This window comes from Dermacentor variabilis, chromosome 1, assembly GCF_050947875.1.
Source record: "Dermacentor variabilis isolate Ectoservices chromosome 1, ASM5094787v1, whole genome shotgun sequence".
Taxonomy (NCBI): domain Eukaryota; kingdom Metazoa; phylum Arthropoda; class Arachnida; order Ixodida; family Ixodidae; genus Dermacentor; species Dermacentor variabilis.
In genome coordinates, this window is record NC_134568.1 from 230892547 (window position 1) to 230906318 (window position 13772).

The following is a 13772-nucleotide window of genomic DNA, read 5'->3' on the forward strand; positions in this document are numbered from 1 at the left end:
ATTGAATAGAGCAGGGGAAAGAACTGAGCCCTGGGGTGTCCCACATCCTACAAGGCGAATCGTACCGGATCGATGCGGTCCCATTGCTACGGTGGCTGTGCGATCTCGAAGAAATGCGCGGATATAGTTGTACATACGAATTCCACAGTGTGAAAGTGCAACATTGCTAAGGATGAGGTCATGTTCAACATTATCGAATGCCCCTTTTAGGTCTAAGGCGATGAGTGCTCTCGTTTGGGCGGACGACGGAGGTCCTATGACTTCCTCCCGCAATTGTAAAAGCACATCTTTGGCAGACAGATGAGCCCGATATCCGAATTGAGAGTTAGAAAAGAATGATTTTTCTTGGAGGAAGGGCTGCAGACGCCGCAAAAGTACATGCTCCATGAGCTTACCAATGCAGGATGTTAGGGAGATGGGTCGTAAGTTTTCAACCTTAACAGGCTTGCCCGGTTTGGGGATCAGTGTGATGTCGGCGTGTCGCCATGCTTGGGGAAGCATGCCCTTGCGCCAGCAATCATTGAAGATATGGGTGAGGTGGTTAATATCCGCATCACCGAGGTTACGAAGGGTGGCGAATCGGATGTGGTCGGCTCCCGGAGCCGTGTTGCGGCGTAGGTCTTGTACCACCCGCACCTCGTCAGATGTGATGTCTGCATCGAGCAATTCGTTCGCCTCGCCTACATAAGGACAGTCAGGGTACTGCGGCGGCGGGCCTGTGGGTATGAAATGCTTCTCTAGCTCTCTGAGGAGTGTCGAGACATCGTCCCTGTATTCGTGCATTAGGATGTGCAGCTGTTGAAATGTTTTTCTCTTTGTTGTGGTGGGATCTGTGAGTGAGCGACGAATCGACCACGTTTTTGCTGTGCTCAATGTGCCTGTGAGGCGATCGCAAAATCCTCGCCAGTTATTCCTCGTAAGGATCTCTGCATACTCCTGAGATTCCCGTGTAATTTGATCTATACGTTTCCTAAGTTTGCGGTTGAGGCGTTGTCGTTTCCATCGTCGTGTCAACCCTCTGCGGGCGTTCCAAAGATGAAGTAAATGCGGGTCTATGTCTGGTACTCGGTTGTGGTGCGCAGTGTGCTCGTGGTAGCCTCTAGATCTTGTGCGAGAGTGTCAAGCCAGCGTTCGTACCCTTGGCGCTCAGGTGGGTCCTGGCGAAGTTCCCTGAATTTCGCCCAATCCGTTATACGCGCGTTTCGCTCGGGCCTGCGCGCACCCCGTAATGACAAGGCGGTCGCCACAATGTAATGGTCACTACCAAGGTGCTCCTCTAAAGGCCCGTGCGCAACGACTGGGCCAGTATTGCGCACGAAGGTAAGGTCAGGGCAGGTGTCACGAGATACGCTGTTGCCCATCCGAGTGGGGTGCTCTGGGTCGGTAAGCAGTGTGTATCTCATGTTACAGATGGCATTCCATAAGCGGGTCCCTTTAGCCTGCGATTTAACGTAACCCCATGCAGTATGCGGAGCGTTAAAGTCGCCGGCCACCACACAAACCCGTCCAAACCTACCAAATTCTGTTAGTAGGTGCTGAAAACAGTGCGTTCGCGAACGGGGGGAACTGTATGCATTGAGTATAAACAGACTCTCGCTGCGTTTACCTTGCGTAATTATTTTCAATATTTGGTGAGGAATGTCAATGTTAGTGGTGCGTCCCGTGCAGTCCAAGGCCCCAGCGCGCCTCTTCTTTAGGGCCCGTGGAAGGAGGCTGCTGTCGGTCCTTCACCGCCGGCAGAGTCTAGGGATGCCTGAAGCCCTCGCAGCTGGTCCAGCTGGAGTCGCAAACCTGGCACAAGCAGCTGAGCGCCTCGTAGTACTCATACGAGCGCAGCTCGTCCCTTTCGTCGAGGTCCTCGGGGTCGCAGAAGCGCAGCTGCGCGCGCACCAGCTTGCCCGAGCCGTATGTGCAGACCGGGTGGAAGGACTTCTTGAACGGGAACCGCCAGTCAGCAATCTGCGAGGGTATAACTGCATTAGTCAGTGGACGAGTCTCGGCACAAGGTACATGAAAACGCGTCATCGGTTAACGCGTTATTAATTGTTTTTTTTTCTTCTTCAAGGTATTTATTTAAGGGCACCAATTCAATTACGCTTACTGGAATATAAACAAACGAGATAATGGCAGCCTCTTCAATTTGTTCAGAAACAAGAGCACGTAGTACAAGGAGCCTCACAAAGACAGAGAGAGAGAAACACACACACAGAAATGAATGAGAGGATAGGCAAGGAGGTCGATCGGACGAGCGTCCTTAAAGGGAAAATAAAGAGAAAGGAGGAATAGAAAGAGGAAAGGAGGGAGCTGAGAACTGCGCGGAGGACACAAACACGCACCCGCACGCACGCACACGCACGCACACACAGGAGGCGTCGTACTATGGACAAGTACACTTAAGTGCTCCAATAGTTTCCTCGCAAATAAAAACAGAAGTTGCACTCTGGTTTATGGGCCATCCCAATACTGTAAGAATAAGCGCTTGTAATCACTACTCCCAACCATAGGCAGTGCTTCCCGATGACAGATTCTATTCATCCTTGGAAGATTCTGTTCAGGCAACGGCCACGCTTCACAGAAAACACTAAATTGCTCGTAAGAATAAACGCCTTGCCATGCAGAATGCCACTCTGGACTAAGTTCAGTTGGATCATGCGCACGCTTTAGTTGGAGAATAATTTGACTGAATTTGCCTTGCTGAGGAAGCTATAGATTCGCCGTTTTGGTCCAACATGTGTGTTTTCCAAAAGCTATGCATTTCTGTAAGTGAGGACATGTAAAACAGTACATTGTCACACCTATAGTTGGCACCATATATCGCACGCAATGAAGGTTTAAGTCAGTCTTTTTGAATAACTCGTAGAAGCACATCTCAGGATAACCTGGAAGTTCCGCAACTTATTCAGCACTGGTAAAGGTTTCATTCACATCGCAGTCGAAAATTACTGGATCTCAAGCGGTGATGCAATATGTTAACAACGCAATATATCAATTCAATGCAGAACCTTCAACAACGCAATATGTCATTAAACACCTTCTCGATATCAAAAATATAAACTAGGTTATTAGGGGGGGGGGGTGCCCAGAGATTCAGGGTTGCACTTACTTCCTCCTACCAAAATCAGGAGGCTCGAATAAAATCTTTCTGTTAAATTTCAACTAGACCATAAAGCGCCTTCATCGGAACCAAGGTAAGAGCCCTTGAGCAGCCTGACAGTGAACCGTATTAAATATATTGTTTGCGGCCCAAATTGTCAGTAGTTGGTTAAATAAAGAGGGAGACTTCCGCGCATGTGTTATACAGAATCAAGACACAGAGGAAAACACTCTTAAGGACACCTAAGTAGTAAAAGGGGCGGAGCATGGAGCTTAGCAAATCTGGCGGGTGGCACATTTCAATATCTGAAGTTAATGATAACTATAGCGATGATTTCATTGTGTCACAAGTGAAATACAAGTCCCCCCTACCAAAGTAACACTAGGACTTCAAGTACAGTGCTCAACACACATTTTTAATCATGGAATATAAATGCAGAACAACGTTATAGACATTCATAAACATAAATCGCGCAATTTGAAAAGTGAGATTTTACTGCGGCTATTCGTGATAAATACTGTATCGTTAGACACCTTGTTTCGGCCTCAGAAAACGGTATATTTCTGGATCCTCTTCGAAAGTTCGAGTTATGGAAAAAAAGGACGTCGAATTAAGATTGTGACCGCATGCACGTGATTCGCAGCAGAGTCGCTGTTTTCATGCGATATAGACCGATTACGAGGAGGGCGTCTCAAAACTGGAGGTAGATAAGAGAGTGGCGCGCGGAGGCGCGCTGAGGTCTGCAGTCTCGTCTGATCCTCTGCCGTCCTAAACTTACTCCTTTTCGTTAGTATCCGTTTCAGTAAAGAGTCCCGTTATCTGTCGCACGCATTCCATCTCTTCTCCAAGTTTACTTCTTTCTGTTAATTTCATCTGAATAAACTTGCTCGGATTAGTTCTCTAATCCTTGCCTCTCAGATTTCCGGAATGCACACTGATAGAGATCGTGGACGCAACTCTCAGCGAAGACGTTTCTTAAGCTGTACCACGGTTACAATTTAGTTAACGCGCAACGACCAGGTGTGAGTGTCTGAAAAATGCCTACGGCAGTAAAAAATCACCGACGTTTACATACTCCCTAATGCGAAATTGGAGCGCAGCTGTATACGTGTTTTAATTTCGCGCTATATTGGCGGACAATCTGGCTCGTGCGGCAAGTTGCAAACGGAGCAAGGTGTGGCGCAAGCTCCAATCTGGAGATCGCGAGAGGCAGCGCGTGGGTGATGCGTGGATGCGATTGACAGCAGCCGCCGCAGAAAGGACTCTCAGACGACGCAGGCTACTCTGGCGCCATCGCGTAGCCATCGTAGCCACTCAGCGCTTTTCTTCTCTAGCTTTGGCCATACCCTCCTCCTCCGCTTTTCTGTTCACTTCTTTCATCCCCCGCTACGCTCGGTGTTCGCTCTTTCACCCTTCGCTATGTTCATTCGCTCGGTTACGCCGACGCTCACCGCAGGAACGGTCGGCTGCGCTCTAAAGAAAGTACACTTCGCGTGTGCGCGTTTGTGTATGTATGTGTGTCTACACAAGGATGGGACTCTACCTTTTCTCAATTATCGTATCAGGCACCTCCCTGTGGCCGTGCTTACCTTAACCTTCACCATATAGCACAAAATAAATATGCAGATCCCACACACTGTGAGGATCACGTTGACCTCCCTGTCATTCTCATATCACTTCTCTACATGTTACCCGAATCATTTTTCAGGTAGCTGGCAATTCATCATGGTTCGGAGTCGAAGACGGCGTCGGGCGCACCACAAACTGGACGTTGTTCTTGAGATTATGGCAGTGTTCACAGTCAGATGCCTGCTGCTGTCGCAGTAAATGAGTTCAGAGCTATGCAGGAATGGCTGAATTCTGTTAATTTTTTTAGGACTGCTTTAGAAGGTGTTCAATGAACGCATGGATCAATAAATTACTAGAGGAATTTGAAGGCTTCTAAAAGCTGTCGCATACCCGCCGTGGTTGCTCAGTGGCTATGGTGTTGGGCTGCTGAGCACAAGGTCGCGGGATCGAATCCCCGCCACGGCGGCCGCATTTCGATGGGGGCGAAATGCGAGAATACCCGTGTACTTAGATTTAGGTGCACGTTAAAGAACCCCAGGTGGTCGAAATTTCCGGAGTGCTCCACTACGGCGTGCCTCATAATAAGAAAGTGGTTTTGGCACGTAAAACCCTATAATTTTTTTTGAGCCGTCGCGTAGTCCGTGAAGAGAGGATCCAGCGATGTGCTCTCGAACGAGTGTCAGAAAGGTTAGCTAAACTTCGTGCAAATTCTCGAATGAGAGAATACGTTTCGACAGCAGGAACTTTTTAATACCGGTTTAAGTTTATCATGGCTGAAATATGCGGTTTCATGGCAAGAGCATCTCCGCGGTGGTATTCGTTGTTTGGAACACTTCTGTGAAGGAAAAAAAAAATGGTAACTACAAAATGTGGACAGCCACAAGAATGGCCAGCCCCTGCGTTTTCTTTTCTTCTTCACGCGCGACGAGTAACCACAAGGTCGACTTCATTGCTAACGACCACGCAACTATTTTCAAGAGCACCTGAGCTCCATTAGGGTGGCACGTCTGGTGGAGGGGCGAAATCACTTCCCCAGCACTCAACCAGCCGTTCACAAAGAGAACATGGAAGGAGGTGTATAGGGCCCGCAAGGTGCCCGAGGAAAGTGACACGCGTTTTTCTTTCTTTCGTTGACGTTTTCTTGAAGCCACTTTGCGAAATTACAGTCCTCTTCGAAGAAAACTTGAGCCCATTACCTTTTCTTCATTTTTCTTTTTTTCCCGGTTTTGAGCCTCCCCCGAGGATCCAGTCCTTGTTTGAGCACTGGCTAAGCTTTCGTATGTATATAGTTCTCGAAAAGCCGTGCTCTTTCAACGCAAAGCAGTTCAACGTCGCAATAATACGTGAAGCAATCGACGTGTTTAGAACATGTCTTGCAGTTGATTTTCTTTTGTATCTCCTGCCCTTCTATCCTCACACAGGAAACTCATAAACTTGTCCGCGTCACCCAAATGGCAGCCTCAAGTAATCGTCTGCTTCACTTCAGCCTTCGGCTTCCACATCTGTACATTTTCCCCACAAAAATTACTAGAGAGAACTGTGGCGCTGCGATCGTTCAGCTATCATGAGAATGGTGGGTTTGCCTATAGTCTTCGCGCTTGAGGCATGACGCGTGACGCGTTCTTGTGACTCTATTCATTACACTTTCTCTGTCCTTACTATCCAAAATGTTCATGCACTCATCTTTTTCTAAATGCGCGAAGGCAATGAACTCTACGCACGTGCATATTCGCTGCGAATTGGTCCATTTAAGAAGCCCATAACGCCATATTTAGTTGAATACGATTACGTGCTTAGTCACAAAGCCCTTTGAAGCTAGAAGGACAAAGTTTAGACAAATCCATGCATACTACACCCACCATTCGCACCCTGCGTGACTGACTCGCTGTGTTTCCAGTTCAGCTCCTCTGAACACTAGCGCCAGATTTCCCTCTAGTATGATCGTTGTAGGAAGCTGGATGCCCACGTCTTCTGCGTCGTCTCAGTCTCGTTCTGCTTCCGCTGCGCAGTACTGCGGACGCGACGCAATTCCAAGCTGCTGCAGCGTTCTCAGTCCCCAGGTACCGAGCGCTAACGTCACTGCGTATATACCGTACCCAACCAAAAACTGTGCAACGTCGCTGGGAAGCACTGGCTCAGGGGCTACGGCGTTCTGCTTCTGCCCACGAGGTCGCAGGCGTCAATTCCGGCCGAGGCGGCCGCTATTCGATAGAACGGAATGCCAAGACGCTAGTGTAATTACGTTCAGGTCCGCGTTAAAGAGTTCCAGGTGGTTGAAATATATCCGGAGCACACCCCCCTCCCATCTACGTGTCCCTCATTAACCACTAAATATAGATTCGGGATGTTAAAGCGCCATAGTTTGGATTTTAATTTGGCAAACACCTGTCTGGTGATGCCGGCGCCCTTGGAAGGCATTCGTGTACGTTAGCATTGCTGATCGAAGCGTTCAGTGATAAATGTACTCATCAATTCGCTGATAAAAGTACTGTCTAAGAAGTTCTCAATTTTGGTCCAGTAGCTGCAGTATTTCCCTGAGAATTGATCAATTTTAGAATCTGTGACTGGCGATCATGTCATGTCTTCGACTTGTTGCATGAAAATACCGAGGAGTGGAATCTTGCAGATTGGGGGAACTGCACAATAAAATATTTAGCGATAACATTTTATGCTTGCCTTCTGATAGTGCGTGGGGAGAGGGGGTAACTTAGTGACGTTCCCCCGTTATTATTATCGGCCTATCAAAGGTAAACTGCAGGACGAAGGCCTCTCTCACCAATCTCCAATTAACCCTGTCTTGCTCGCGAGCTCACCCCATGTTATGCCCGCAAATTTCCTAATTTGGGCACACCACCTAACTCCCTCCCTTCCTCAACTGCGCTTCCCGTGTCTAGAATAGACCAACATTTATCTATGGCACGTTGCCTTCTTCAACTCCATCTCTTCTACTAAATCCCAAATAAATAATCGGCTTCTACAGTTTGACCTGCAATCCACACTATATATTCCTGTCTCTTAGCGCTACGCCTGTGATTTCTCATTCCATTTCTTGTCGCGTGATCCTTAACTTCATCTCCAACTTTTGTTAACCTCGAAGTTTTTGCTTCAAATGTTAGTACCGTTTTTATTTATTTATTTATTTATTTATTTATTTATTTATTTATTTATTTCACGATAACCCTAAAGGCCCTCTAGGGAGGGTATTACATAGGGTAAAGGTTACATCGGTGAGGCAAAGAACAGTGCGTAAATGTAAATACAATACAAAAACAAAACTGGGACAAAATTAATTACAGTGCATCAACGTATGAACACAGAAAAAAACGAAAAATAAAAAATAAAAATAATTATTAGTTCAGCAACTTTAAATGATTTGCACAAGCTATGACAACGTCGCGGAGGCTTTGGTTATCGGCGCATGAAAAAAAGACAGTTTACAAGTCAGAGAGTGAAACGTTATGTATTATAGGTATGCATGGTACTGCGTAGAGCGTCTGTAAATTTCGAGGCGTTTGTTTCCGTGGCAATGTGCGATGGCAGATTATTCCACTCTATCGCGGTGCGAGGTATAAATGACTGACCAAATGTGAGGGAACGACAAATGATGTATTTGACTTTGCAAGAATGATCCCGACACGGAAAAATGGCTGAGGATTCCCACATGAACTCGTTATGAAGAGATACGTGATAGTAAAGCTTATGGAATAGTGTTAAACGAGATATATTACGACGAAGGGACAAGGCTTCAAGCTCGGCGCGATTCTTTAATGCTGTTACACTGGTTTCTCGTGAATAATATGAAAAGGTGAAGCGTACAGCACGGTTTTGCAGGGCTTCTAAGTCAGTTATTAGGCATGTCTGATGGGGATCCCATATGGCTGACGCGTACTCTATTTTAGGGCGTATTAGTGTTGTGTATGCCAATTAGCGTAAGTGCACGGGAGCATGTGTGAGGTTATGTTTAAGGAAACCAAGCGAACAATTTGCAGATGCGAGGATAAGGTTAATGTGATTATTCCAAGTCAAGTTAGGGGTTAGGTGTACGCCAAGATATTTGTAGCTGGAAACTTGTTCAACAAGGCTGTCGTTTAAGATGTAAGATGTTGAAGTTCGGGGTGCCTGATTAGTAAAAGACATGAATTTAGTTTTAGCAAGATTTAGAGGCATTAGCCAGGTTGAACACCATACGTTTATTGCGCTTAGGTCAGAATGAAGAATGTCATGATCACAGTTAGAGCGAATATTACGATATATATGACGCAGTCATCAGCAAATATTCTGATATTGGATTTGATACTGTCTGGTAGATCATTAATATAAATTAGAAAAAGTAGGAGCACCCACCAATGACTACACTTTTCCACAGTAACGTCCTGCTTTCTCCGGTATTGTCTGCTAACTCCTTCAGAAACAACCATGCCAGCGGATTCATCTTGAGAACAACGCACCAACAAACAAGAGACAAAGCGAAGCGAACATCGGCGTCTCTTGTCCGTTCGTGTGTTGTTCCCAAGATGAATGTTTGCGAAATTGTCCAGGTTTTGCTTTATCTACGTGCTAGCGGATGTGTGCACCATGGGAGTGCATAAATCACGCGCTTTTCTTCTGAACACGCATGACGTCATCGCATTATAACTGTACATCACAACACGTGACGCCACTGCTCAAGGCAATCCAAAGGTTTTCGATGGATGTGTAGGGATTTCTGAATGCTTTGGGCAGCGATGTTTCACCTTCCGCTGACAGTCGCCATAATAGCAAATGCATTATTTGTTCTTCATTCTTTGGCTTCGGATCAGTTTAGGCGCGCTTACGTTTTCGGTTCGCAAGTCACGTTTCATCACCCAATAATCGGTGGCCTCGTTAACGTGAAGGGGAGCTATACGACATCATGAAGTGCCTATGGCCTGTAAAATGCAGTATCAATCTCTCTTGTATATCCCAGCTAACATTAGCCAAGCCGATAAACAGAAAAAAAAAAATTTAAAAACACGCTGCAAGACACGATCTCAAGACACACGGCGTTCAGTCGTTGCAATTCTGACAAACTAACGCATATATTTTATAATTGTATGTTGTGCTTTTTTACATTTTGTTTCGTTGAGCAGCTTGGTCGACGTTAGCTGGGACACACGGCATATCTGACGAACGTTTTCGCTTCTTAGCCTCTGTTTCGTAGTTAGTCTGCTGAATACTTAGACTTGACATATAGACATGAGAATGGTGAGAACTCCGCATGCGTGATGTCTTTGGGGCTCGGAAGAGTGCGGGGTGCAATTTTCCTGCGGATTTTGTCTTTGTATATTCCAGTGACTACTATAGTGACTATCTCATTTACTCTGTTTAATTAACTCCGCTCCAAATTTTCTGAATTTGCGACGTTTCTTCTTATCTAACAAAATTATTTTAATTATTATTACTAGTATAAGAAATGGAGTTGCCGTCACCATTATAGGGTGACTAAAACTGTTTAGTTTCGTTTAATGACCGAGTATGAAAGACACTGAAATGTGAACAAAGGTATTGACGAATCTCAGTAATTAACTAAGCGATGTCACTCTATCAATCAATTTATCGACTTACATATTTATTTCAACCAGTGGGTGGAAGAAAATCTCTTATATATGTAGCTTCACGAGGCCCCGCCCCTTTTTAAGGCTGTTGTGCAGTGTGCAATACTGCATGGTACATTTCACAGCTGCCTGTGCAAGGTACCATACTAAAGAAGCAAAACATAGCTTCAAGACAATTCTCATGGTTGAGGGGCTACGGCATTCAGCTTATGAGCCTAAAGTCGTGGGTACAATTTGCGGCGGCAGCGTACGTGCTCTAATCGGCCGGGGCGGAATGTGTCAGAATGCAAACAATCACCTGCAACGAGTATTAGGTGCACGTTAAGAAACATTTCACCTAGTCAAAGTCAACCTTGAGTCCCCTACTATATAAGGTGCCTCTGTGTTGCTTTATAACGCTAACTAGTATTAGTCGGTCAGTTATATTGGGGGCATTTCATAAGCACTTCTTCATTGTCTGCACATGATCATCACATCGGGTTCTTCGTCTTCATCGCTTGTGGGGACTCATCTTGAGATTGATCTGTGCCTTGAGTGTGATCGGTCCCCCATGTCTTTGGGGCATATTAAAGGTCGTGCTAACTGCTACGCCACACGTGGTGGAGGTTGCTCCTCGGTCCCCCGTCCTCCGTTCGCCCGCTCTGCCTCGTGGAACTTCGCTCAGGTCGCCGTTTGGGCCAGCTGTCCGCTAGCATGCCGCAGGACGAGCCAAAGAGCACTTCTACAACTAGCCTGGCGCAGCCTATCCATCTTGGATCGTCAGAGGGCCCCAGCGCGATCCCCATCCGTTCGCTGGTCTTCGCTGTGAAGATGTGGAGGATTGGCTTGACAACTACGACCGGGTGAGTTCTGCTAACCATTGGGACGAGGCTCTGAAGGTGCGCCACGTATCCTTCTATCTCACGAACATAGCGAATGCTTGATTTTTCAACAACGAGATCGACTTCACCGACTGGAGTACTTTCAAACAGTAGCTCCGACAAGTTTTTGGCACTCCGGCGGTTCGTTCCACCCTCGCGAAGAAGACACTCGACACTCGCAAGCAAAAACTTGGCTAGTCCTCGTATATAGAGGATGTCCTCACTCTTTGTCGCCGCGCCAACGCTTCCATGACAGAATCAGAGTACGCCACGTACTCAAAGGCGTCGGGACTATCACCTTCTATGCGTTAGTCATCAAGGACCCGGCTTCCGTCGTTGATGTTGTAGCTACGTGCCAGCGCCTTGACGAACACGAATCTGTACGATTTCTGCCGGACAACCCTGAAAACAACCCTGCCGCCGATCCCTCGTTGCGCGCAGTGCTCTGCGCAATCATACGAGAAGAGCTGCAGTCTGTTGGCTTCTCGGCAGGTCGGATTCCTTCCCACGCCTCTAGTACCATTTTACGTGACGTCAAGGAGGAGTTGATGTCCATGGCTGGTGCTGCGTGTACAGAGCCTCTAGCCCGTAGGCCCCCACCAACATACGGGCACATAGCCGCGGTTACCCCCGCCATCGTTCCATTGATGCCTCCAAAACCGACACCTGCCCTGGCCACTTGGTTTCGATGTCTCCCAACGCACCTAACCAGCCTAACTATCCGCCATAGCACCCGGTTCGATCTATGTGGATATCGAGTCTGCATCGCACGTTGCTGTCACAAGCATCGGCAAGCCGAGCGTCGCGGATTTGACACTTACGAACCGGACGACTTTTCTGGGTGTTTTCCTCTGTGTGCCGGCCGCTCTCCATCGGCACCTGCAACGTCCGAGACGGCTCCTAGCTGCCGTCCTGCCAGACGCCGCTCGCCGTCACACCTTCGTCACTCTACGTCACCCCTTCGACCAGCCTCTAAATTCGCCGACCGTCACCTAGAAAACTAATTAGGCAGCTTTTGGAGGAAAAGCTGCATTGCACTACAGGACGCATTCCTCAAGCGCGACTGCATAACATGCTATCTGTTTTAGTAGAAGGAGTACACGTGGAAGCATGAATAGACACTGGTGCTAGTTTGTCAATTATTCATCGTGATCTGTGTTCGCGACTACGGAAAGTGATCACTCCCTATGAGGGACCTACACTACTCGCTGCTCAGGGGGACGCCATTCGACCTTCCGCCATGTGCACTGCTCATGTCTACATTGACGGACCTCTGAATTGTACATATGTACAATTCGCAGTGCTAAGTTCGTGTGCCTAGCAGCTGATATTAGGATAAAATTTTCTTTCTACAGAGTCCAGTTCCATCAGCTGCCGGCAACGTGTTCTCCCCATGACCGACACCGCCTGTTCGGTTCATGCACATCACGCACCACTTCAGTTGCTTGCTGCAGAAGACACCGAGCTACCTCCTTGCCATCAGCGCATTGTTGCAATCACCTCCGATGTCATTGACTGTGGTGACGTGCTCGTACAAGCATATGCACGCTGTCTCAAAAAGAGGGATAGCCTTTGCATCAGGGCTGGTCCGGTTTGACAATGGCTCCGGATTGGTCTGCACTACAAACCCGACATCCGAAAAAATTATCATTCCTGAGGACACTACATTGACTTTTGTCGCTAAATCAAAGCCTCTCTCTATTGTTTCCGTTGAAGCGGGTTTCTCTGAAGCTGCATTTAATGTAAAGTGCTATGATGCTTAGCGCTCGTTTTATTGTTTCTGCCTGCCCACCACTTTGCGCTAAGCGCTATAGTCAGAATGCAGTGCATGTCTCCGGTAATTCAGCATTTCGTGTATCTTAACATGTTTACGGACAAGCTAAAACTCGCTAATATTATGCCACGAATAATACATATCTAAATTGAAAGGGAAAAACTGAAATTGATGTGAGAGCAGCACAGAGCTACAAAGAAAACTCATCCGGGTTTCTCAGAAAGCTTCACAGCTGGTCCGGGTATCAAACCCTATACATTTCCGTGATGTCCCATCTCAGCTAACCAGTTGCCTAGGAGATCGCAGGGCGATGGTGAATTACTCGATAAACCGAAGAGCGCAGGGAAAGTGAATATAGCAGATCAGTTCTGCGGAAATCGGCAAAGTTGACGAAGTTTTATGAAACGGTTATTGCGAAGTTCCGGAGAACTTAATTTAAACACGTTTAAACTATAAACACATCGAGTTTCATATATAAAAAGAAAAGTTGTCCACAGAGGGGGGGAGAAATAGAGCAGTACGTCATACCAGAATGTTAAGGTAAAAGAATAAAGAAAGTTAGGATACATTGCTGAAAGTATGGATATTCAGAGATCAGTCATAAATTACTCATTGCTTTGGTGCGGTAGGAAACGAGTGATTAGATTGTGCATAACCGAACAGATATTATGCGCCTTTTATTGAGTGCCGCCTTCGTTTTCACTTTTACCAAATTAGATATGAGCGCGTTCACAACTTCGTCTGACGCATTAACATTGGAATGGATTGTCACAGTCGCGGCCTACGTCCCAATAGTTGTCGCCCCTAAGTGAAGAGAGGCTTGGATAGGCCTCGATACGCCGAGCTTAATGTCACGCGTTCAGGATGGCGCAGTTGATAGGGCCGATCTGTTTTTGAGCTGT

General features: G+C 46.9%; 1 protein-coding gene across 1 annotated transcript in view; it reads right to left on the reverse strand.

The window, feature by feature from the left end:
* Positions 1-1636: 1636 nt before the first annotated feature.
* LOC142558618 (thyrostimulin beta-5 subunit-like) overlaps positions 1637-13772 on the reverse strand; it is a 45742-nt gene continuing 33606 nt past the window's right edge. The window contains exon 2 of the mRNA XM_075670793.1: positions 1637-1959. Coding sequence (XP_075526908.1) covers positions 1744-1959 — 216 coding nt within the window. The 3' untranslated portion in view covers positions 1637-1743. The remainder of the gene's footprint in view (positions 1960-13772) is intronic.